The sequence below is a fragment of the Castor canadensis genome, chromosome 7 (assembly GCF_047511655.1).
Source record: "Castor canadensis chromosome 7, mCasCan1.hap1v2, whole genome shotgun sequence".
Lineage (NCBI taxonomy): Eukaryota > Metazoa > Chordata > Mammalia > Rodentia > Castoridae > Castor > Castor canadensis.
The window spans coordinates 151,082,989-151,108,989 of NC_133392.1; the positions used below are offsets into that span (position 1 = coordinate 151,082,989).

A 26,001-nucleotide genomic window follows, 5' to 3' on the forward strand; every position below is an offset into this window, starting at 1 on the left:
CCTGGCTCTTTTAATACCGGGTTCTGGCCTGGTTCAGTCTTGAGGCAAGGCTGCTCAGGGGCTGGTAGAGTGGCTCAAATGGTAGAGTGCCTGCCTAGCAAGCATGAGGCCCTGAGTTCGAAGCTCAGTACTGCAAACAAGACAAAAAACTCTGCCCAGGGTTGGGAGCACCTGTGCAGCTGCCCGTGGGGCAAAGTCTTGACCTCTGTGCACTCTCAAAACAGAGCTGAGCCCCCTCAGATCAGTGTCTTCCCCCACTTGGGCTGGCAGTCCCACAAAGGCAGTGGTGAACAAAAGTCATGTGCCTGGGAAAGACCTGGCCTCTGAAAGAGGCAGGCTTGTGGAAGAGCAGAGGTGGCCTTAGTGGGTCTCCCTCACAGAGCCCAGGGACCCAGGGCTCTCCTTCCCATGAGTCATCAGGGAGTGAGTCCTTGTCCCACCAATCCACATCCCACTTTCCCTACCCAAGTCTCTCTGGATTGACCAGAGGTAGTTCCTCAGGGTTCAACAAGCAGCCACAGCAGGAGGTAGGAAGCCAGGAACTGAAATGAGGACAAGGATCTGACAAGTTTAAAACATGTATTTAAAATACAATTTATAAAATGCTTAATCTGCCGACTCAGGAGCCCGCGATGCGGGGTGGGGTGGGGTTGGGCAGCTGCCCGCTACACCAGCAGAGTGAGACTGCAGGGGTGTGGCCTTTCCTCCCATCCCCTTCTGTTCAGACATCCAAGGGGCCCATGTGCACCCCTGGAGTCACATGACCAGAATAGGACCCCAGAGGTTTCTTGAGTCTCTGCTTACCAGGGAGGCTGGGTGCAGCCCTGCCAGCCCATCCCTGAGCAGAGCACCCCCAGATGGGGCAGAGCAGGGTATGGCAGGGCAGGGCAGGGTAGGTGGGTGGGCGGGGCAGGTGGGCTCTGGAAGGGGCTGATGGCAGCAGATAGGGTGTTGCCTCCTGCCTGCAGGTGGGGAGCACCCTGAGTGAGGGGGCTGAGAAGGGCTGGTCACCAGGCCCGGACCCCCAGCTCCTTTGGTTATAGGCTGACATCAGAGTAGTGGCTCATGGAAAGCGGTTAGCTGGAAAGGCTGAGGCCTGGCTCACGGGGCCTGGAGGAGCTGGGGGAAGGGACAGTACCTTGAAGGCAGATCAAGGGGCAGCAGCCTCAGGTTCCTGCCCCTCACCCCCTGGGGATTTCCAAGCCAAAGCCTGCAACTTACATTTTTAAAAAAGCACTTAAGGAAAGTTACAGACAACTACAAAAAAAAAAAAAAAAAAAAAAACCACACACACACAAAATCAAAACCGTTTTCCCATCTCCCCTCCCACCTCCCCCAACACAAGAGTTTCCTGTTTTCTTTTCTCTCTCTCATTTTGCCTGCCATCTCTCCATCTACAAAGCCAAAGGCATGGCAGCTGGTGGGTAGGGACAGGCACACTGTGGGCAGAGCCCTATCTTTGGCCAAGGGAGGTGAGAACACCACCCCTGCATGTTCTCAATCCACAGACACTCACCAACCAGTGTGCCCCTGGCTCCCACCAGAGAGGGCAAAGCAAGCACAGGTGGTCCCAAGGGCTGAGCAATCAGCACTCTGGCCTTTCCACCTGGACTACCTCTGCACTCTTCTCCAACTGAAAGGACAGTATCACCTCAGGTCAGAAACCACTAGGATGGGCACTAGACATTTAGAACGTGGATGGCTGGTCAGGGCAGTGGACTATGATAGCAGCAAACTTTCTTCCTGCCCACTTCTGGGGGTGATCATGTCTCTTACAAGACTGAAGCTCTGTTCTAGTGCCACTTGCAGACAATTCCTGGCTTCCCATAGATTCTAGGGCTGTACTGCAGACTAGATGCTGACTCAACTGGCGGCCGGCCCTTCCTAAGGGGAAGACATTGTGGGACAAAGCAGGGCCTGGCCTACCACTGCCACAGGGCAAAGCCAAGACCCAAGTGAACCCAAGGTAAAGTGAATTTGCAATTCCTGGCTTGCTACCCTGGCCACCACAGCTGCTCTAATCCAAAAACTACACCAGCCACTCTAACACACATCTGCTGGGTTGGGGGGGTGGGGGACGCTCTCCGACTGGCTGAGGGATAATGCACAGTGCACTGGGAGAGATCAGAGGGCCTGGCTGTCCATACAGAACTGCTCTGGGCAGCTGCCCCCATGGCCTCTTCTTCTCAAAGAGCCAAACAAGTTCCAGAGGCAGGATAAACTACATTCATCCTAGGCCCTCGCTCTGGAAAAAAGGGATGAAGGGCAGCCAGGCCTTTGCAGAACTAGACGGCCATCTACCTTTACAATGCAAAGCTTTTCTCTTCCCAACTTCATTCAGACTGGTCTGCTCCCAAAGTACTGATTTCTCACAGGAAATGTGCCAGTACAGTTACTGAGCTGGGGTCATCAATGGATGGAGCGCCACAGACCCCGAGAGTTCCAGCCTTGCTGGAGTGGGGAGGTCTGTCTACCTTCGGCCACACTAGGCAGAAGGCCTGGAGTCTTGGATCCAGACTCTCTCCTGGTCTTGTGCTGACAGCAGACACTGAATAAGCCTCACACCGCTTGCTTCTAAGCCCAGGAGTGCAGTCTTATTCCCTGATACCTCTCCTCTCTCCTCTAGAAATAGCAAGCCTGGCTGGCAGGGAACCACCCTGAAGAGCAGGGGGAGGGAGAAGTCTGTGACTTTCCCCATCTCCCAAAATACTAGAGGGGGGACTGGCACCCTCCTCAGGCTCTCTGAGCCTACAGAGCTAGCCCTGTCTCCAAGCAGGGCCAAGATGCCCAGGACTTAGCTGGAAGAGGGAAGTATAGGCATGGGGCACTTGTCTATCCTGGGGCTACACAACCCTGCCCCTTTTCTGGGCGGCAGTAGGAATACAGAAGCTAAGCTCACCAAAATCCTATTGGTTAATGTTTCTAGCAAATTTCCCAGAAACATTTTTAAGTAGACTACCAAACTACCCTTCCTCAATTAAAAATTAATAAACTGCTAAAACCCCTCCCATGCACTTTTTCTTGCAAATCAGATATTTGTAAAAACACAAAAATAGGAAGAAAAATAAAAAGGAAAGGATATTTTCAAACGGAACTTACTTTTAAAGTGATGAAGACGCACTTGGGGGTGGGCGGGAGTTCTCATTTGTGTTTTGAAATCCAAATTAATGAGCATGATAAACTGTTATTGCTGGCACTGGCTTTACCCCAAGTGGCCAAGTGGCACTGTCTGACTCTACTCTTGAGTCCTTGGTGGGTCCCCCCAACCCTCCCCTAAACCCCACCCTTTCCCTTTCCATTGACTTGGGACAGCCCTTGTCGATGTGCCAATCACAGTGGGAAGGGGGGGAAGGAGGGAGGTCACAGTGCATGGGGTTCAAGGTCACAGTGGGCGGAGCAAGGGGGATCACAGTGCAAGTAAGTCAGGTCGTTCCCTCTGCTCAAGTCCAGCTGTCTGCCATGGCAGTGCGACCCATGGCAGACGACCCAGGAGGCGGTAATGGCGGCAGCAGTGGCATCTTTTCTTGCCTGCATTTATCTGCGCTGTTTGAAGCCTTGTGACCCATCAGGACCCAAAGGCTGTCTGATCACATTACTGGTCTGCCTGCTGTCTTCAGGTTGGGAGATCCTGGTTGGCCTGAAGAGAAGATCAGAAGATGGTCAGCAGAAAGATATAAAAGATGCCTCCAGAATGCGGGGGTGGGGGGTGGCTCTAGTGGCAGTGTACCTGCCTGGCAAGATGAGTACCTGAGTTCATACTCCAGTACCAAAAAAAAAAAAAAAAACAAACAAAAAACAAAGAAACAAAAACCCCAAATCTACTATACTTGCAGCTGGAGCAGACGCCACAATGGCTACCAGTCATCTCTGGCTGCATAAGCCTGCCTCTTTGGCAAGCAGACTCACAATCTCCAAGTTGGCAAGTACCTGTAGGCAGGTGTGGTTAATGGTCCACTTTCATCTCTAGCAGCTATGGCATTCTCCCCTCTTCAGCTTTCTATTACTCATTTATAGGAAGGGGGAGCGCTCAGGGCCCATCCTGTGCTAGGGCAGTGGCTGTGGGCAGCACATCTTCCATAGAACCTTGTGGCACAGACTCCCCAGTGCCAAACCAGATAAAAGACCACTAGCCATCAGCTCAGGAATGACTAGGAACCCTCCATCTTGCCTCCTGTTTCTCTATAAACCATGTGGTTAGTGGCTGACTCATATTACCAGAGAAGTACAAAGGAAATGGTCTGGAAAGATGACTGAAAAAAATAGAACAATGTCCCTTCAAAACAAGGAAGGGACTCAAAGTCCATGCCTTTTAACTTTTGCGCACCACTGCCTCCTGGTGCCTGTAGACTACAGAGGCAGCCCACCAGCAAACCCCATCTCCTGACCTCAGAGGAGCCCCAACCACTGTAGTACAGACCATGAGAGACCCAGAAAGTTGGTGGGACAGCTGGAGCTGGAGCAGTTACTACTGAGTCAGCTTGCTTCTCACTATTCTGCATGCAGCCAGGCCCCCCTCCTCCTGGGCAGCCTCAGTGTCTATACTTACCTGTCGAGGATGGGTTTTTCCTGCTCCTCTTCTGGGCTGGCGCTGCCCAGGATCCGCTTCCGGGCTTCAGCGTACTCGGCCTCCCGCTGTGCTAGGGACTTGACTGGAAGGGTGGGTCTGCTGGTGGAGTTGGGGCTGCTGACCACACCGTTGCTGGTGGGCCTCTTGAGGATTCGGATCTGTGGAGGGGGCCCCGTGGGAAGGCTATCGTCTTGAATCACAATGGGCACTTTGGGAGGAGATTTGGATTTCCTGCTGACAAAGAGCAAGCACAGCTTCACATATCCCACCGTGATCAGAAAACCAATCCATGTCCCACACCTCCCCCATCATTGTCCTTTCCCTTCCCACTAACTCTATTCATCTGGCCTCTGACCAGACACCCAAACACTCATTCAAGAGGGTCTCTCAAGAAAGCAGCTTCACCAGTACACAGAAACTGCCCCACAGACCTAATTCTTGGCAGGGGCCAGCTCACGCCTTGTTCTGGGACTTTACATGTGCATCACAGGCAAAACATTCCATGTCCAAATCCAATGACTTCAGTTAAAGTTCCAACTTCCCTCCATTGAGTGTGAGAGGCTGTTTAGGTGGGAGCCCCTCAGGCAGGCCTTCACTGTGTGCACTCAAATCAGTCAAAATACTACACAGGAGCCTGCTACATCATCCCGGCCTGGCATTGAGACAGACTTAAACCAAATTGCCTCCACCTTCCAGCTAATGATCTATGCCTCCCGGAGACAAGCTGTGCCAAACAACCAAGTCACCTCTTCAGGAGAGCTTCTGAGTAGAGAAACCTCCTTTACCAGGGCTCTCTGGTTTGTTGGACAGCGGCGGGGCTGGGGTGAAGGCTGATCCTAGAAACAGTGCTTGGCAATGGTCAAAAGAGAAGCATTGTCCAAGGCTGGTGGATGTGCACATCAAGGCCATGTGTCCACAAGGAGAGATGGGATTTACAAAATGCAAAGAGGGAAAACAACACAGGGAGGGAAGGAAACAAAAGCCACAGAAAGAGAAGGGGACTGAGGCTGGAATGACCACCCACACCGGCCACCAGGCCCCTCCCAGAGCAGTCAACTAGCTTTTCTTCAGAACCAAGCAGGCCTTCAGGGGCCTTTTTCCAGACCCATGAGTTGTCAGATGTGGGGACAGAGGAAGCCAGTTTAACTGGAAGGAGTCCTGGGTGAGACCAAAATGGCATGGAAAGGGACCTGTGACCAGAGGGCAGAGTTCCTGAGATAAGCAAATAAGAAACCAGCAGTCTGACTACAGCAGGAGCCAGGAAAGCCAGTGGGCAGGCAGCACCCAAGAGTTCCCTGGGGCACGGCAAAGTGCAGCCTGTTAAGCAAATCCAAGTTCTACTGTCCTTTCTGCCGCTTGTCCCTGGGGACAGGTTACCTAAGCCCAAAGTCAACTTTTACCTGTTCTGAAACCCACTTCCTCTGCCGTGTGGATGGTAAACAAAACTAGCCTTTAATGGTCTTTCAAGAATTTCCCAGAATCTTTAATACCCTAAACCATCAAGTCACCAAGGCCCCAGAGAAATCTGTCCAAACTCCTCAAGTCAGAGGAAGAAAATTATGTCCATGGGGGAAACAACTTGCCCCAAACCTTAGAGCAATTGGGACACAGCCAGATCTGAAACCAAATCTTGCTACTTAGCACCTCCCCACTTTCCATCAGGTGACCTCACATAGGGACCCACTGAGGTGGGAGGAGGTACAACACCTCCACCTCATCCAAAAGCCTCAAGCCACCAGTCCTGGTCTCCAACTGGGAGGGAAGGGATAGCTGCCCAGGAGCCTGACCTGCTAACCCTAACGGCCAGCTGGAGAACACTGACTGCCCAGCTCTCCAGCAACAGAGCTCGAGCCCTCACACCAGACAGCAGCCTTACCTCTCCTTTTGTGTGATCTTCAGTTTTTTTTCCAACCGTCTGTCTATTTCCTAGAGGAAAAAAATGTATATAAAAAGTGGAAAAATCTCTCTCAAATAAAAACTTAAGTCTTATTTTCAGAGCTAAGGGCAGTGTCCTCTCTAGCCAGGGACACAACTGTGTCCTTTGAGGTAATGGACATGGACTAGACTCTGGGGTGTGGGGACCTAACTCCCTCTGGGTACATCTCCCTCTAACCCCTTGGCCATAGCAATAGTTCTGGACCTCTCAGCTGGGTTCTTTGCACAGCTTCCAACCAGTCTCTTGGCCTGCCTTTCACAAATTCACTTACATCAACTTTCTCAATATAAATCTTCCCCACTTAAATTCCTTCAACTGAGGCAGGAAAATGTCTGAGCTCTAAAGCATGCCTTGCCCGCCCGCACCTCCTCCTGTCTTCTGTTCCTGTTTTATACTACAGCTATACTGAACTATTGGGCCCCAGAACCCAGCATGCTGCTCCACCTGCCTGCTATGTTCTTGCCTCTTGCAAACTCCCACTTAGCCTGCACAACCCAGATGCCTCCACCCTGTATAAAGTCTTCTCTACTAGCACCAGCATGGTGGATCACCTGCTGCTCACGGAGGGGGGGGGAAACTCTTACTCCCCTCATGGCCACATGCATCAACTACTTCATAATCTACTTTTTACTTATACACAGTTGAACCCTTAGTGACTAGTACCTAGCAAAAGGCCTAGAGTAAAACAGAAGTGCAATGTTTGTGGAACTGAAGTCCAAAGTCTCCAGACCCCAGGGGATCCGAAGAAGAGAAGACTATGGATTTCTCTGGGAACCACAGTCTGTAGGTCCTAATTAACACAAAGCCACCACTTTAGAAAAAAAAGCAAAAGGAGATGCTGAGAAAGATTCAACACGTTCTGGCCCTGATCTCCCACTGTGGCAGGCCAGAACCAGGTTGGTCCTAACCTCAGTTCTGGGTAGGACATCAGCACCTTCATCAGGCAGTTTGAGCCCTCTGCCCCCAGCACTAGGAATTCTGGATGCTTCCATATACTGGGTGTGCATGTACATACACATTGCACGTACACACGCGTGCGTGCGTGAGCACACACACACACACACACACACACACACACACACACACACAGGCCAAACTTTTAGTCTCCCTGGCTGTCCCACTGCTTTTCCTTAGAAAATATCCCATTCAGCCAGGCATGGTGATACAGGTCTACAATCCTAGCACTTGGGAGGCTGAGGTGGGAGGATTACAAGCTCAAGGCCAGCCTAGGCTACAGAAATAGACCCTGTCTCACTCACACCCTCCAAAAAAGGAGAAGACGTCCTATTCCCCAAGGATAAGACCTTTGTCCTTGGGGAAGTCCTATTGGAAGAGGGAGAAATTGTCTGTAAAATCATGTGTTTCTCTGGAGAGCAGATCTACAATGGCAATTCTCAACCATAGGTGATTGTGTCTCCCAGAGGACATGTGGCAAGATGCCATTGGGTAGCAGGCAGAGAAGCGGCTTAACATGCTATAATGCCCAAGGCAGCCCCTACAAGAATCAACTAGCCCCAAAAGTGAATAGTTTCAAGGTTGGGAAACCCTGATTTATAAGATACAAGAGAGTTTCAAAGGACTCCATCACCCAAAAAACATTCAGAACCACAGCCATATTGAGGAGGCTCTACTCCCAGTCAAGGTGATGGCCAGTGTGCTGAGTATTCTAATGCCCTGAAAATGGCTGCATCTAGACGTGATAGGTAGTTCACTCTGGCTAGCTTTAGTCAACTCTTCCAAATTTTTACTGATTCATTTAAACTACTGACCATGGAAGGAATTTACTCTGTCTAGTAAATTAAACAGTTTATCATCATGAGGTGGTCTTGGCCTTAAAACCCATTTTTTAATCTTAATAAAGTTAGGCCAGCTTTCTTTGGCAGTATTTCCTGAAATATGTTTCTCTTACCTTTCCATGTCCTATTTGTGTCTTTTACAAATAATACAAACTTAGATTAACCATAGGAAGCTAGATTTAAATCAAATCTAAAACTGACACTCATTCTGACTTAAGCTGAATTGTGTTTAAGATATATTTGGGCAGCAGGCGCTGGTGGCTCACATCTGTAATCCTAGCTATTTAGGAGGCAGAGATCAGGAGGATGGTGGTTCAAAGCCAGCCCCAGGCAAATAGTCCGTTGAGACCCTATCTTGAAAAAACACTTCACAAAAAAGGGCTGGTGGAGTGGCTCAAGGTGTAGGCCCTAAGTTCAAAACCAGTACCACACATTAGAGAGGGAGAGACTGATTTGGGCAAGCACAACATATATTCTGGAATAGCTGGGAAATCAGGGAAACCTTTCACTCCAGTCTGGAACAAAGTTGTGCCCAATGAAACATTCAATAACTGAGTAGAAAAGGTACACTCACAGTAAGAGAATAACCTGGATTTTTCTGTGAACTCACACAGACACACAGAATCTATGCCCACTGCATAGTCTGTGTCAGAACTGTATTAATTCTACTAACACCAGTGTTATTTCTTGAGTAAATACAATTGTCTGTTACTTTAAAATCTATTACCTTTCAAGGACTTTTTAAGATTTTTCACTGTAATTTCTTGCTTTATTAAAGTTCCACACTGCATCACTTTGCACCAGTCTGAAAATAAGACTGTCTATTCAAGTTTCCCACCATAAATGTAAGATTTAACATTGTGGAATTTAAATGCCTTTAAACAGGGCTGAAACTAAGTGGATGTCCAGGTCAGGCGAATAGCCAAACTCTGCAGGCAGAAGCAAACCTGGGGAATTAAGAGAGCTGTGGGCCTCCAAAGAGTGCTTTCTCTGTCTAAAGATGAAGACAGGCCACTTCTACGTCTTGGTTGACTAGGCCAGATCTACTATGAGGACCTGAATTCAAGATTTTTTTTTAATGGCAAAGCTCTGATTTTTTTTCCGCAGTAGTGGGGTTTGATTTCAGGACCTTGTGCGTACTAAGCAGGTACTTTACCACCTGAGCCACAACCCCAGCCCAAAGCTCTGAATTTTCAAACTTCACTATGTGAATTCCACTTTCATATCACTGTGAGGACCAAAACTCCCGAAAGAGGCAAGTAGTTCTGAAACATTAGCCAAATCTTAGCATTCCTTCCTTCTCTAGAACTATAGGGAAGAATGAGATCTGCCTGGTCCCAGCACATGGACCTGGGTATAAAGAAGCCCTTCAAGAGGACACTGTAGGCTATGTTGGACTAAATGTGCCTCAGTCTCCAACCAGAATATGAGCACCATTCTTGGCATACAATTGTACTGGATTGTGAATTAATGTCCGACATAAAGGTAAGCCACTGGTAAAAGTCATTAGATATCGATCCTCTCTGTCATCTTTCAGCACACTGGCACTCCAATAACTAAAACTTTCATCCAACCTGCCACATCAGGCAAGATGGTTTTGTCAGAACTGGAGAAGGATTCTTCCATCAGATTACAGAGTGGGATAGAAACCCACGCAGCTTTAGTGGAAGGCAAATCCCAGCCATCTTCAGATGGCCAGCCCAACACCAGCATGCTCAGAGCAATCCAAGCAGAAGGGGACGTGCTCTACCAGAAGCTGGATAGGGCCCTACAGCTTGCTCTGGAGTCTGTCCATGTGTCATGAGTCAGTCTACTCTCTGCTTGGACAAGGCTTTGCAATCATCTGCTCCCAGACTCATAAGCTGGCCCAAGTCACAACTTTCCTATAGAGCACACTCAAAGGAGAATGGGAGTCTCCTCCAGAGATATAATGGACCTCACAAAGCTGCAAGATGCAGGCCTGAAGTAAGTAATGGAGTTACCCTTTTACAAGGATACATAGAGTGCTACCCATGGTCAAGGTCCCCATGCTAGGCCTCTATGGCTAGTAGAAGAAACAAAAGCTCTAAGATGCTGCTCTGAGTTGGGTACAAGGCAGGTGAGGCCATAAATACCCATGGAGCCTCACAGGAAAGTCTAATAAGCTGTGGCTTCTCCTCCCAGAAAGCTCCTTGTTTTCTGCAAAGTAGCATCTAGCAGGCTCTAGAAAATGACACTCTGGACTCTGACAAGTGGGAAGGTTTCCTTTCTCTGAGTCCAAATACTAAGAAAAGATCTACTGTTGCCAATCCTAGGTATTACTTGCCCTGTGGAGCTACACTATCACAAAAACAAAACACATAGACTTTTTAGTCTGATTTGGTCAGAGAGAACAAGCAAAACCTGAGGAAAGCATGGAGAATCGTGGGAAGGGAGTAGTTCTGAATAGGCCAGTCTTTTGAGGAAGGCAAAGGGCAGTTCATGATGGGCACCAGGTGGCTCATGCCTATCATCCTAGCTATTCAGAAGGCAGAGGTCACGAGGATCAAGGTTGGAAGCCAACCCCAGGCAAATAGTTGACGATACCCTATCTTGAAAATACCCAACATGAAAAAGGGCTGGCAGAGTGATACTGATAGAGCACCTGTGAGGCCCCGAGTTCAGTGCTCAAACCCCAGTGCCACAGGAAAAAAAAAAAAAAAAAGAGTCCAGTCATAAGGTGAGAGAAAACAGATGTAACGTCTTCAAGCTCAACTCACCTGAGGGAAACATAGTTTCCCTGGTTGCTGATGACCTTAACCTCACAAAGAACGTGCTTGTGTAAGCCTAGGATTATGGTGGGATAAGATCATTCCAGAGAAGGAAGGTGGGGAAGAAAGTACCTCAAACAGTCTAGTTTGTTACACAAACACACTCTGAACAAGGAGACAAAAAAGGAGGGAGGCTATAATAGTAGGTACACTCCTGTAACATTAAGAAAGGAAAACAGAAAGGTGAAAGGGGGAAAGGCAGAGGAGAGAAATAAATAGGCTATTCTGGGCCTTGGTGTGAAGTGCAGCAAGTGCTACCCACTGGAGCTACACCTTTTTAGGTGGAAGCATTCGGGGAACAGACCTCATGTTAGAGTTGACCTAAGGGTGATGAAGCCCTGGGGGACTGATTGAAACCAGCCAAACTCACAAAAGACAGAGTAAACAAGCCCAAATCCTCCTGCTATTACGAAAGGGTGGAAGGAAGTGTCTTCTGGGAAGTGTCTTCTGGTGCCTACTCACCAGAGTCACCCTCCCCATCCCAACTAGGTGCCACCATACCCAGCCAATGGAGCAAAGTGCCCTGCTCCACCACAGCACTCTTTTCCCTAACAGGACTTCTCTGGTCACCAGAGCAACCAACACAACTCCTAACAAGCTCAGCAATCTTGTATTAAATGAACATTTGGAGGCAGCCCTGGTTCCCGACTCTGGATTAGGAAATACTTTCTTTTTAAAAAAAATTTTTATTTTACTTTTGAATTAGTATTACAATGCCCTCTTTTTATCAGTAGCAAAATCATTATTTAAGTAACTTTTCCCAGATAACCTGTCTCTGTTAGTTTGGTTTTTTTCTCTTACATTTAAGGAATGATGAGTGGTCTTGAACTATAAGTCAGTACATCTCACAGGGCTTCAATTGGGCAGCACAGGTCTCCAAGGTGCCCTGGTGAAAGGGAGGTTCCAAAGAGACAGGACAATGGTATTTCTTCTGGAACCAGAGACTGGCAGGTCCTGATCACCATAAAACTACCATTTTGAAGAAAAAGCAAAAAGATGACAGATGTTAAGAAGGGGCAGAGGCAGGAATACTGTCCAATGAGCTCTGGCCCCGAACTCCCACCATGGCAGGCAGAGCCCACACTGGGTTAATCTTTTCGGCCCTGGGCATAACATCAGCACACATGTCCCCTGGCTAGAGAGTAGACAATGTTGGGTTTCTAGCAGAGTAGCCTCCCTACCAAGGTGCTTATGTTTCCAATACTACAAATCTGGATGGGACTCTGGATCCTCCTGAGGGCCCCAATTTCACTTAGAATAAAAATAAAGCAAAACACTTCCTAAGGTAAAGCCAATCTAATATAGCAAAATCTGGTCTAATGATCAGATAAAAGGTCTGTGCCTTTAAGTGAATCACTAGCCATTTCTCATCCAGATGTGCAATCCATAGAGACTACTCCAAACACCTGCCAAGTCTGTTTCATCCTGCCCTGTTTTCCATGTCAATGGGTACTTACTGACAGCCTGGCCATCCCCAGTGCTCCTGGCTTATTCCCAGAGAGGGAAGCATCCAAAATTCTATTTACACCAGGTTCAAAAATTAACTGAACTATGGCCAAACATGATAAATTACAAACAAACAAACAACAATCAAAAATGCTCCAGAAACTGAGAGGGGAGGAGAGACACGTATCTAAGGGGCAAGGTCAGGCCATAAATTCATCAATTTGCCTTTGTAACGCACACTGGTATTAGTCCGTTTTCAGGTTCCATTGCTCACAAAACATCCCCCTTCCTTTGTTACTCCCACATCAAGGGAAAACATTTTGCTTTCATTAAGTGGGTCAAATGGGGCACAGGACATGGGTTTAAAATCCCCTCTGTGAAAAAGTTTAGGCTTTGTTAGCATGGCTCAAAGTCCACTTTTCTTTTGCTCCACTGTGGGTGTGGGAGTGGAGGAGGGGAGACTGTCAGACAAGCGTTTACAGAAAACCTACTATAAAGTAGATGTACTGAATGCTGGGGACCAAGAGGTGAACAAGGGAAGATTTGCCCAGGCAGTGGGAGGCAAGAGAGAAACTATTAGAGCTCAGTCAGTTGTTTGAATACTGTTTTGAAAGAGACCCAGTGAGTGAGTAATCCTGCATGGAAATCAGGGAAGGGGCATAGGGATGATTTACAGGACCTGAGTTTCAAGAAGAGAAAGAACACAAGAAAAAGTTGGGGAGAAAGGATGAAAACATGAATAGAGGAAAAGGAAAAGAAGACATGGCCTGCAGTGGGAGGTTCAAATCTAGAAAGGTTAAAACCACACGAGATTCCTTCATCTGCAGAACTAGCAAGGTAAGAATTTGAAGTAACTAGAGGCACTGGAGAACCAAGCCAGCCACTTCTACTTGCTTGTCAGGGAGAACCACCCTTGCTTTCCTTCCCAAGCACATTCAGCTCTCAGGATTTCTGTGCTGACCCAGCAAACAGTGAGCCTCTGCGCATCCTCCTTTCACAAGTTTTAGCTGTGCCACACAGAACAGCAGCCACCACCACCACCATTAATCACGTCTCACATGGCCAGCCAAAACTGAGATATACTGTGTCAAATGTACAGATTTCCCAGACTTAATACAAACAGTGTAAAACACCTTACTCAAATATATATGTGTGGATATATATATCTCACTCAAATAATGATTACATATAGAAATGATACTTTTGAGCAGGGGCCAGTGGCTCACCCCTGTAATCCTAGCTACTTGGGAGGCAGAGGTCAGGAGGATAGAGGTTCAAAGACAACCCAAGCAAATAGTTCTCTAGACCCTGTCTTGAAAATATCCAACACAAAACAGGGCTGGCAGACTGGCTCAACTGGTAGAGAGCCTGCCTAGCAGGCTTTGAGGCCTGAGTTCAAATCCCAGTAACAAACAAAAAAAAGAAATGATACTTCTTGATATATTTGGTTAAATTTAAAACATTAAAATTATTTTCACCTGTTTCTTTGGCTAAAAAACATCTTTTAAAAATGTGGCACCTGCCAGGACCACATACTTGTGGCTCATACTTATAATCCTAGCTACTTGGGAAACCTCCCAAGTTAGGAGTTTGGAAGGATGGTCATTTGAGGCCAGCCTGGGAAAATAGTTCTCGAGACCCTGTCTCCAAAATAACCAAAGTAAAATGGACTGGAGGTGTGGCTCAAGAGGTAGAATGCATGTTTTTTGAGCACCTGCTTTTTAAGCATGAAGCCATGAATTCAAACCCCAGTCCCCCCCGCCCCCCCCCCACAAAATGTGGCACCTAGAAAACACAAGACATGTGACTCATGTTGTGCCTTCTGCTGGACAACTGGCACTAGAGTCCAATCTTAGAGTAAGATGTGTTCTTTTTTTTTTTTTTTTAATTATTCATATGTGCATACAAGGCTTGGTTCATTTCTCCCCCCTGCCCCCACCCCCTCCCTTACCACCCACTCCACCCCCTCCCGCTCCCCCCCCTAAGATGTGTTCTTGCTATGCATTTTTCAGCACCTTAGGACCCAAGGGGCATGCTGCTTTCTGATCCTACCTAGTCATTTGTCATCTTGGCATAACAGCAACTAGCACTTACCTAGGGTTCCCTGTTGACTCAGGCCCTGCGCTGCACATGCACCACCTCACTTCAGTCCAGCTCTCTAAGTCCTACCCCTCCCCACTCACCCAGACCCTGAAAAATCACCAAGGAGTCCCATGCTGCCAAATTCAATGGTAAACTCCAAATCCTCATTTCTCTCAGCTTCTCAGCAGCACCTGACAATGCTCAAAGTGTCTTCCTTCAAGCATTGTCTTTAACTGGCCTCCCAGACACCTTTGCCCTATCGTGCCTTTTGCTCTGAGCTAAACTGGCTTCGTAAGCAACCTCACTTAGACCCACAGCTTTGCAAACACTGATATTTAGTTGTCAACTTGATGTTCCCACTTTGATTGATTTCAAAAGGTACCCAATTAATCTTAGCGCTGGGAGCTCATGTCTGTGATCCTAGCTACTCAAAAGGCAGATCAGGAGGAATGTGGTTCGAAGCCAGCCTGGGCAAATAGTTCACAAGAACTTATCTTGAAAAAAACCCTTCACAAAAAGGACTGGTGGAGTGGCTCAATATGTAAGCCCTGAGTTCAAACCTCAGTACCAAAAAAGAAAAAATAAAAAGCTGGGCGCTGGTGGCTCATGCTTATAATCCTAGCTATTCAGAAGGCAGAGATCAGGAGGATCCTGGTTCAAAGCCAGTCTGAGCATACTAGTTCAAGAGACCCTATTTCGAAAAAAAAAATCACAAAAAAGGGCCAGTGGAGTGGCTCAAGGTGTAAGCACTGATTTCAAACCCCAGTACCACACACGCACGCGCACACACACACACACACACACACACACACACACAGAGGTACCCAGTTTATGCCCCAAACCAAATTCATAAATTCACACTTACTAATCCTGCTGCTGTCTGTCCCTTGCTACCCATCCACTGCACCGATTCCAGTCTTCCAGTGGCTCAGCCCAAAGACTTGGGGAGCGTATCTGATGCCTCTTTTACAGGCCACTTCAGCAGCTGTTGTAGGTTCTATTTTCAAAACATATCCTGAACCTCCTTAATACCCCTGTTGCTACAGCTCTTGAATGGACATTTGCAATAGCTTCCACTCTTCCCCTGCAGTTCATTTTCCACACAGCAGCCCAAGTGTGTGGGTGGTTTTTTTTGTTTTTTTGTTTTTTTTTTTTTTTTTTTTGTGGTACTGGGGCTTGAACTCAGGGCCTCACGCTTGCAAGGCAGGTGCTCTACCACTTGAGCCACTCCTCCAGTCCTTTTCTGTATTGCGTATTTTCAAGATAGGGTCTCTGGAACTGCAATCCTCCTGATCTCAGCCTCCCTACTGTAGCTAGGATTGCAAGTGTAAGCCACTGGTACCTGGTTCAGAGTGGGCCTTCTAAAAACCAAGTCAGGGCCAGAGCTGGTGGCTCACACCTGCAATCCTAGCTAGTCAGGAAGCAGAGATCAGGAGGATTGGGGTTCCAAGCTAGCCAGGACAAATAGTTCGAAAGTCCCTAGCTTGAAAAAACCCCTAACAAAAAAGGGCTGGTGGAGTGGTTCAAGGTGTAGGCCCTGAGTTCAAACCCCAGTACAGCAAAAAAAAAAAAAAAAAGTATCAGGCACACTGACCTTGGAGGATGGAATAAAGTCACCCCCAGCTCCCCAGTTACAGTGGCACTCAGTAGGGCAGCAAACACAATGCCTCCAGGGCCAGTAGCTAAGCAGGCAGAGCAGACCACAGTAGGTGACATGATGGGGGAATAGGGGACTTCAGAGGGAGGAGAGCAACCAGGGTCCAATTGAAAGCATTCAAATAATTTAAAATTCTAAGCGAAAATAATCTGTATTATCTTTTCCTGCTAGGCCAAATATTATTTCTAGCCAGGCGTGGTGGCACACAACTGTAATCCTAGCACTTGGAAGGCTGATGCAAAGGATCACAAGTGTGAAGCCAGACTGGGCTACAAAGTAAGACCCTGTCTCAAAAAAAGAAAACAAGAGCTGAGTGCCAGTGGCTCATGCCTATAATCCTAGCTACTCTGGAAGCAGAAATTAGGACTGCAGTTCGAAGCCAGTCCGGACAAATTGGAGAGACCATATCTAGAAAATACCCAGCAATAAAAAGGGCTGGTGGAGTGGCTCAAGAGGTAGAGCACCTGCCTTCTAAGCATGGCACCCAGAGTTCAAACCCCAATACCCAATACCACCAAAAATAAAAAAAAAAAAGATTTCCCATTTATGACCCAGATTTTCAACCAGCATCTTAAACTGTTCTTAGTATAACCAACACAGCCTTTGGCCATTTGGCCCTCCAGCACTTAATTTGTTTCTTAAACAGTTTGGTCCTAGGTGAGAAGGCACAAAGTAACTTCAAAGGAACTAGCAACTAAGTAACTAAGTACCCCAATGCATTAACTAATTAATTACCTGCTAACAAGCAAATGTAAACAAACTGAGAGTATGGGCTCCACCATAACAAGGGCTAGAACTGGCTTCATGGTTTCCTTTCCAGGAGCAGGGATAACGGCACCTACACATCATGGGTGATGAATGTAAAGCACTCCACCTGGGCCATACCAAGCACTCACTACATCACCTCAGAAGCCATTCCAAAAAGGGCAGTGAGATTGGGGGCCAGTGAGCATGTAGACAGTGTTTGTTCCCTAGTGAGATATGTAACTAGGAAGCAGAAACAAAACTGACAGCTGGAGGGTCACCAATGCTTTGTAAGTCATGAAGACCATATCACAAGGGCTGGGAACTTGGCTCTCAAGGTCAATGAAGAGTGGCAACAGTCCTGACGTCTCTAGACAAGTCATAATTGATTTATACAATCTTATCTAGGCATCACAGTCCCTGAAAAATGCAATTTAGCTGAGCACCGGTAGCTCACAACTATAATCCTAGCTACTCAGGAGGCAGAGATCACGGGGATCATGATTTGAGGCTAGCCTGAGCAAATAGTTCTTGCGACCCTATCTTGAAAACACCCGACACAAGCCAGACACTGGTGGCTCACGCCTGTGATCAGGAGGCAGAAATCAGAAGGATCTCAGCTCAAAGCCAGCCCAGGCAAATAGTTCCTGACACCCTATATGGAAAGACCCTTCACAAAACTAGGGCTGGTGGAGTGGCTCAAGGTGAAGGCCCTGAGTTCAAGCCCCAGTACCACAAATAAATAAAGAAATAAAATAAAGAAAGAATGCATTTTGGGCTGGGGAAGTAGCTCAGTGGTTGAGTGTTTGCCTAGCAGGCATGAGGCTCTGGGTCTGACTCCCAGTACTGCAAAAACAACAACAAAGAATGCCATTTAACTGCTCATACTTATTATTCCCTTGGGAAAGGAATGACTTATTTCCTGTGTCCCTATGTGGGAAGGGGATGACTAGGGGATGACTTATCATCAGAGACAAGATTCTTTATCTACACTGTTGGTATTTGTCTCTAATTTCTGTGGTGTTTGGTTTTAAACATTAATCTTTTTAAAAAAAAAAAAAAACGCTTCACGAATTTTCGTGTCATCCTTGCACAGGGGCCATGCTAATCTTCTCTGTATCATTCCAATTTTAGTATATGTGCTGCCGAAGTGAGCACTTTAACATTAATCTTAACAACATCCTGCATAGAGCAAGGTGTTAAGTAGAAAGGCGCAGCAGAGGCTAGCAATCTCTATGGTTAGTACTTTTTTTTTCTTTTTACGGTACTAGGGATGAAACCCAGGGCCTCACACATACTTAGGCCAGTGTTCTTCTACCAAGCCACATCCCCAGCCCCTATGGTTACTACTTAAAAAAGTGGGGGTTTTCTTGGTTTTTTTTTAATTCTGTACTTTGGCCATCAGTTGAAGTTATCTAAACTCAACCTTCTCCTAGGAAACCAACAAGTCAGTAGTTGTCCTGACAGGAAAAAAATTCTATCCCTGTGGGAGAAGACGGCAGGAAAGAACACACTATACCTTGTGAAGGCAAGCTACCTGATATAGCCAAACACTGATGCTCACTGCCAATGGCCCATGGCAGTGCAGAGGTGGGGCTGGAAAGAGGGGTGGCCCCAAGAACATGCCTGTCATTACATCTAGACAACAGCAAGTTTCTCTTACAGGATTTTACCAACAGCTGTGGAAAGATACACAAAATTCTCTTCTGCAGGAGAAGTAAAAGCAAGAAAGCCAGTGACTGCCCAAGTTTCTAGCCCGCAGTCCATGGCAACCATGGCAGCTCTCTCGCAGGTCCAGAGCACGCTGGGAACAGGCCCCCCCATGCAGCCTCAAAGAAAGGGGCTGGGAAGCCACTAGTGAAAAGCTCATTATCCTTCATTCTTGACACCACAGTGACACAGATCTTTTCCCAGTGTTCAGGGACAGACCGCTCAGCAGGATCATGCCTAAAGTGGTCAACTGCTCTGGTCTGTAAGAATGCCCCTTCTGAGAACATCACAGGCCCTAGGACCAGCTTTTCCAAAAAGACCAGGAATCATTGAGAGGTGGCCACTTCAGGCTTGGGATGCCTGCATATGTGTGTTCTAAAACCAAAGATCTTAACTGCCTCCTTTACTTGAATACAAACAGGAGAGAAGCACCAGGTAGCTCCAAACTAACTCACCTGTTTTTTACCTACCACCCACAGCCAACTGTACAAATTTTGTAATGACAGCAGCCACAGGAAGCAATGCCCACTCCAAAGGGAGGCAGCAGTCACCCTTTGTGGAGCATGGTCTCTTCTCCAAAGAGCAGCAAGTCAAAGGGTTTTTTTGTTGGTGGTGGTTTTTTTTTTTTTTTTTTTTGTGGTACTGGCGTTTAAACTCAGGACCTCACACTTGCAAAGGAGGCACTTTACCACTTGTCACTCCAGCCTTGTTTTGTTTTGGGTTTTTTTTGAGATAAAATCTTTCAAACTGTCTGCCAGGGCTGGCTTAGACCCTTGACCCTCCTGATTTCTGCCTCCCAAGTAGCTGGGATTACAGGTGTGAGCCACCAGTGCCCAGCTCAGTCTTTAGCTCCTAAATGAAACTCTAACTATCTCATAGCTCTGCTTAAAAGAAAAAGGAAAGAAAAAAAAAAAAAAAAGACAAAGTCTAAGCTCCTAGAACCACATACAAGAAGACCCTTCTCAATCTGTCCCTGCAAATCTAGTCTCTGACCTCATCTCTTTTCCACTCAGTCCTGCCAAACTTGGAGCCTCCAGCCAGAAGGAATACTTGTAGTTCTCCCAACCGCACTTCCCCTCACAGCCTCACCCATGCATATGCACTCGCCTGCTGGACTTAACATAGCCCAATTCAGCTCACTTTCAAGCCTTTTTTATTTTCTTGAGATGGAGTCTCACTACATACCCAGACTGGCCTCCCAGACTGGCCTCCAACTCGTGATCCTCCTACCTCAGCCTCCAGAGTAGCTGGTTACAGATGTGCACCTCTGCTCAGCATCTGGTCTTTCAAACCTTACTATCTCCTGTACGAGACCTCTAATTTCAGCATCATACCCCTTTATGTCTCTCCTACAGAAGGATGCTGTACCTGTCTGACTCTTGCACTGGAATGGACCATGGTGCCTTGTATACAGCTGGTATTCAGTGTTTACAGACACTTTCTTATAGGCTTGCATACCACCCAGCATCACTGATGCCCAATGTTTGGATGACTGGTTCGTGCCAACAAGGGAGTAAACATAAATTTAAACTTTAAATTCTTTTTTTTTCTTTTTTTATTATATTTATATGTGCATACAATGTTTGGGTCATTTCTCCCCGCTAAACTTTAAATTCTTAATCCAGAAGACTAGCTATCCTTTAACTTACATAAGATGTATTTTCTTGGGCTGGGGGTGTAACTCAGTGGTAGAACATTTGCTGGTATGCACAAGGCTCTGGGTTCAATTCCTAGCACAGGGAGGGTGGAAGGAGGTCAGGCATTGTGATGCATTACTTAGGAAGCAGAGATTTGTAGGATTAAGGCTAGCCCTGGCAAAAAGTTAGGACCCCCAATCTCAAGAGACAAGCTGGGCATGGTGGCTCACACCTATAATCCCAGATCATACTCAGTAGTATGATCACAGTCTCCACCTGGCCCCAGGCAAAAAGCTCCAGTTCCTATCTGAAAAATAACTAAAGAAAAAAAGGGCTGAGATGCTAGAAGCATGGCTAAGTGATACAGCACCAGCCTAGACTCAAACTCTAGTACTAACAGAAATAAATAAATCAAGTTGTGATTAAAAAAAGGAAGCAAAAAGGGCTATAGATTTGGATCAAATGGTAGGGTTCCTAGCTAGCAAGTGCAAGATCCTGAGTTCAAACACCAGTACTGACGGAAAAAAAAAAAAAAAAAAAGGGAAGGGCAGGTGTGGGCTCTACGCTCCTTTGCATAGCTGTCCACCATTCTATCCCCTTTCAATGGTGTCCTAATAAATCTTTGCTTTCTCCTTTAAAAAAAGAAAAGCATTTTCTTCCCATTAGCTACATAATGTAACCTTGAGAAAAAGAATACAAGGTAATCCTAGCTACTTAGGAGACAGAGAACAGAATCACAGTTTGAAGTCAGTCCAGGCAAACAGCTCATGAGACCCTATCTCGAAAAATCTCATCATAAAAAAGAGCTGATGAAGTGGTTCAAGGTGTAGGCCCTAAGTTTAAACCCCAGTACCTCAAAAAAAAAAAAAAAAAAGAATACAAGGGAACTTTAGTGATAACAAGGAAATGAGAGGCTGGCAGCGCTTTACAATAGCACCCTATACCCCATCTGCTTTCCTCTGGTTGGGTTAGCTCATTACCAACATGATGGACTAGGACAGATTTCATGCCTTTATTTTTTGCCCAAACAACTGGTAACTATAAACTAGAATCAAACTGTCAGAAACTGAGCCAAATCTTGACTAGATTGTTTCTGGAGCATAAAGATGTCTTCCAGTTATAAACTGCTCTATTTGTCCCTTGAGATTTGAAATTTAAAGTTTGGATCGGGCTCTGGGGATAATGCTCAGTTGTAGAGTGAGCACTGAGTGTGCACCATTAACTCAATTTTACATTTTTGTTTCTCCCACAGGTGATAAATTTTAAAAGCACTACTTTGGTGAAATCTAAGCTTTATTTCTTGAACTATCCTTTTTTTATTGTCAGTACTGGGGTTTGAACTCATGGCCTTAAGCTTGCTACCACTTGAACCACATTCCCATCCTTCTTTTTTGTCTTAGTGTATTTTTCAGATACAGTCTCAAGTTTTTTGCATGGGGTTGGCCTTGGATTTCCATTTTATGCTTCCCATCACAGCTGTAATTATAGGACCTCATCATACCTGGCTTATTAGTTGAAAGAGGTCTAACTTTTTGCTTGGGCTAAGCTAGAACCTGGATCCTCTCTAGCTGGGATTACAGGTATGTACCTCCATGTCCAAACCCTTGAATTGTGAATGTAACCTCCCTGGAAGAAACAGGTAGAGGAGGAGGACTGGGATATGGCTCAAGCAGTAGAGCCTTAGCAAGTCAGAAGCCCTGAGTTTAAATCCCAGTTCAGTTTAAAAAAAAAAAAAAAGGAAGAAAAAATAAGTAGAGGAACAATTTCATAGTAGTTAAATGTTCGCCATATTAACTAAAAGCAATTTGCAGAATATTTGAGGTGTCTCTCAAGGTCAGTTTTTCCCTCAGTGGCACAATAGCACTCAATATTGAGTATCCTAATATACATAGGAAACAATGACTTCATATGTACTGACACAGGAGAAAGAAATTCTAGCATAATCAAACTTTTTATGAGAAGAGGTCTCTCACTATGTAGCTGAGGCTGGTCTTGAACTCCAGAACTCCAGAGATCCTCCTGCCTCTGCCTCCCAAGTGCTAGGATTACAGGCCTGTGCCACATGGAATCAAACCTTTCTGTAGTGTTAGAAGGCAAAGATTGCCAAAGATTAGAAGTGCCTCTGGAGCTCGTGGAGTAGCTCTAGTGGTAGAGTGCCTGCCTAGCAAGCATGAAGTCCAGAGTTCAAACCCCAGTACTACAAAAAAGAAAGAAAAAAAGAAGTGGCTCTGGATTTTACAGTTTGAATGTTCACTTTTAGAATTAGTCAACTCCCATTTGCTAGTATTCTCTCCACCTCTATACAGGTTTGATTTTGTTTGGGGGAAGGGGAGCAATTCAACACTCATTACCAGTTTGAGAGATGGTAACTTGAAGCTAAGACTTTTATACATTCAATCGTCTACCTTTGAAAGAAATGCATAGTCAACTGGTGGACACAGTGATGGGAACATGTGGCTTCATTCCTTCCCTGGCTCCTCTCCTTCAAAAGTGTATATTTATAAGCCCCTTTGTGAAATTAGAAAAGGGAATCAAATTCAAAAAAGCTTTCGAGTAAGTGCCCAAAGCAAACATATTAAAAATGAAAGTCAGGCCAGGCACCAGTGCCTCATGCCTGTAATCCTAACTACCCAGAAGGCTGAAATCAGGAGGACTGCAGTTGGAAGTCAGCCTGGGCAGACAGTTCCAGAGACCCTATTTTGAGAATACCCAACACAAAAACAGGGCTAGTGGAGTGACTCAAGTGGTAGAGTGCCTGCCTAGCAAGCATGAGGCCCTGAGTTCAAGCCTCTGTACAGCAAAAAAAAAAAAGGTCAGGGGCTGGAGATGTAGTTCAGTGGTAAGAGTGTGTGGTTAATATGCACATGGCCTCTGGGTTAAAATAATAAAAAATAAAAAAAGCAGCTCGTACCCAACTCCCGTCTTCCACAGGTCCAGATAGGAAGGCAGCAAAATGTTAAAGAAACAACCCAGCTTTGAAATCAGACAGCTTTGGGGTCAAATCCCAGATTCCCCAACTTTCCCACTTAGTATCTTTGTGATCCTTAAACCTCAGTATCCTTGTTTATAAAAGGAGGGCAATGGTTCAATTGCTTTTTTAAAAATTCAATTAAATAAAAGATATATAAGGAAGCTGGGCACAGGAGTGCATCTGTAGTTCCAGCTATTTGAGAAGGCTGAAGAAGGAGGACCAAATGAGCCCAGGAGTTCCAGGGCAGCACTGGCAAAAAAAAAGAGAGAAAGGGCTGGAGGTGTGGCTCAAGCTGAAGAGCACCCGCCTAGTCAGAGAGAAAGCCTTGAGTTCAAACCCCAGTACTGCCAAAACAAACAAACAAACAAACAAAAAACCGTGACATATAAAAGGGAATCTACATTTGGCAATGCTGTTCATGATGTCAGTTAGGTTTGGGTTCTACCTCTGTACCTGGTGCTTTTAAAGACCTTCATTAAAGTACGACAGAAAGAATATTGGGCAAGCATCGAAAGACCTATTACATTTTACATCTCTGGGCTTATTCAGCTGTGAAATTAGGGACTGGACTAACTGATTGCTAAGCGTCTTTCACATTTTGAAAGCTAAAGTAATACCCAATTTCTGTTGAATCTTATGTCCGTTTTCTTCCGAGTGTGTGTGTGTGTGTGTGTGTGTGTGTGTGTGTGTGTGTTACTATGGCTTGAGCCAAGCCATGCTTCCAGCTCCCCCGACACTCTCCCAACCCGCCCCCAGCTGAGGATGAAAATCCGGGCCATCCACCTGCTGGACAAGAGCTCTACAATGAGCCACATCTTCTATGCCATCTTCCCAGTTCTCTGAGGTGAGAAACTCAGGTCGCTTTAAAATAGGCAAGGAAAGGCCTCGGTGCCCCAGGAACTTGACATTTGAGTCATTTTTTTTTAAAGGGGGTGTCTGGATGATTCACTGTTAATGGCAGAACACACAAACGCCTCTCTCGGAAATTGTGCATTCTGGGGCTCAAAGTCACTGCTCAACACGATACCTAACGCTTAGCACAGGATCACACACACTCAAAATCATCGACTGCATGAATAAATACCCGGCCGACACCTGTTACTTCTTATAAAATCTTTAACTTGCTTTCTAGGCTCCAGCCAAAACTTAAGAAAGCTGGTGGGCCCTTGAGAAATCGTGCTTAGATACCCTTGGAAACAAGTCCTCCCTCCCATGCTCAATTATGCTATGTGGAAAAAAACATTAAAGAAGAAACAATTGTGCGAGAAATGCTGAACCGCGAGGGAAAACCTGGGAGTTTCAACATTGCCATGGATACACCCACGCCACGCGGGTTCACCCCGGCTCCCCACGCGTGAGCCCGGCGGGTGGTGCCACCCAGGCCAGCGCCGCGGACACCGACGCACGGGCGCCTACACCACCTCTCGCCTTCACGAGGGTCACCGAGAGCCATCGACTCAATCACGAGTCTGTGACTGGCAGCTCCGGTCTGCGATAAAGTACGTTCCGACCTTTTCTGGAGGCAAGACAAAAAGTCCGAAACCCAGTCCAACGGTCCTGTCTCCTCCCAGGAATGAGCTATTCACAAAGCGCACCCTTCCCACCTCGAACCCAACGAGCATATTCCGAGACCCCCCATCCCCAGCACACACACCTCCCCCAGATTGTTGGGGGACCCCAGGGACAGAGACTGCCCGCTGGGCTTTGGGGAGCTCCGCTGAGGTCCCCGAGAGACCAGCCTGCCACCGGCTCTCGGAGTAAAACTGAAAGAGGAAAAAAACCCAGGCTCGCCCACCGCGACGGAACGCGCAAAGCGGAGGGGATTTTAGGGGAGCGAAGAGTGGACCCCCGCAGAGCACTCGATTTCTCCCCTGCACCCTCACGGCTTCTTCTCCAGAACCTGCATGCCGTCCGGGTCCCGCAAGCCTGCCCCCCCCACTTCCCCCGCCATCGCCACCATGGCGAGTCCCTCCTCTTCAGAGCACATGAACTTTAACATGGTCCCTCGTGAGCGGGGGGCCGAGGAAAAAGGCCCTAGGTGGCGGGTGGGGCGTCCCGGGTGACGCACACACCGGGGGGCGGAAGGAGGCACACCGGGAAAAGGTGGAGGGAGAAATGGAACGCTACCCCTTTAAGAGGCCTTCACCGCGCTCTGGGACCGGGGGCCTCTCTTCCACCTCAGGCCTGGTGTGGGGGACCCTTCCTTGGGGAGAACCGTCCCCAGACCCGCTCCCCGGAGGCTTCCCTCACGCCAGGTCCCGCCCGGCCCTGCCCCGGAGCGGCGGCTCCTCCTTACCCCGCTGTCTGCCGCCTCCTCCCAGCTCTCAGCGACCTCCTCATCTTCCATCTTACTCGCCGCTTTCCCTCCTCCCCCAACCCCTCCCTGCGCCTGCGCCCTGAAGCGCGCTTCCGTCGCGGGCGGAGGCACGCAAGGCTTTACTCAATGAACCCCGCCCCCTGCCGAGCCCGGAAGAGGCTTCAGGCAAGGGCCCATGCTAACCTCGGCTTCCATGTTGGAAGAAGGCAGAGAAGCCACGCCGCTGCCATCTTTCTTAAGGTCAACGCGTTAGCTCTCACACAGCGTGGGAGTTCAAGTGAAGTTACCTCCCTACGTAAGGGAAGTGTGTTCTTTGGAACCATCTTTTCTAAGGGCAAGGCAATTACTG

The 26,001-nt window shown here is 47.2% G+C and overlaps 1 protein-coding gene and 1 non-coding gene across 5 annotated transcripts; both read right to left on the reverse strand.

The window, feature by feature from the left end:
• Positions 1-562: 562 nt before the first annotated feature.
• Positions 563-25,731, reverse strand: Szrd1 (SUZ RNA binding domain containing 1). 4 transcript variants are annotated; one of them, XM_074081225.1, is made up of 4 exons: positions 25,632-25,731; positions 6,444-6,493; positions 4,547-4,798; positions 563-3,637 (listed from the first exon to the last, which is right to left on the reverse strand). In XM_074081225.1, exons 1-4 carry the CDS (start codon positions 25,680-25,682, stop codon positions 3,535-3,537), a joined length of 456 nt encoding a protein of 151 aa, XP_073937326.1. In that variant the 5' UTR covers positions 25,683-25,731; the 3' UTR covers positions 563-3,534. The 4 variants fall into 4 exon arrangements, with proteins under 4 accessions (XP_073937326.1, XP_073937324.1, XP_073937328.1 ...); XM_074081223.1 differs by having other exon boundaries at positions 4,547-4,801; XM_074081227.1 differs by lacking the exon at positions 6,444-6,493 and having other exon boundaries at positions 25,632-25,718.
• LOC141425133 (U6 spliceosomal RNA) lies at positions 18,069-18,175 on the reverse strand. Its single transcript, XR_012450225.1, has one exon. It is a non-coding gene; the product is annotated as a U6 spliceosomal RNA (small nuclear RNA).
• Positions 25,732-26,001: the final 270 nt, after the last annotated feature.

What these genes read in the sequence shown, in the direction of transcription:
- Szrd1 (XM_074081223.1), bottom strand. Translation starts at nt 25,682, where the DNA reads ATGGAAGATGAGGAGGTCGCTGAGAGCTGGGAGGAGGCGGCAGACAGC. An exon ending in AAGATCACACAAAAGGAGAG is followed by an intron (nt 4,802 to 6,443) that starts GTAAGGCTGCTG and finishes GCTCTTTGTCAG; the next exon opens with CAGGAAATCCAAATCTCCTC. An exon ending in GAAAAACCCATCCTCGACAG is followed by an intron (nt 3,638 to 4,546) that starts GTAAGTATAGAC and finishes TCTTCTCTTCAG; the next exon opens with GCCAACCAGGATCTCCCAAC.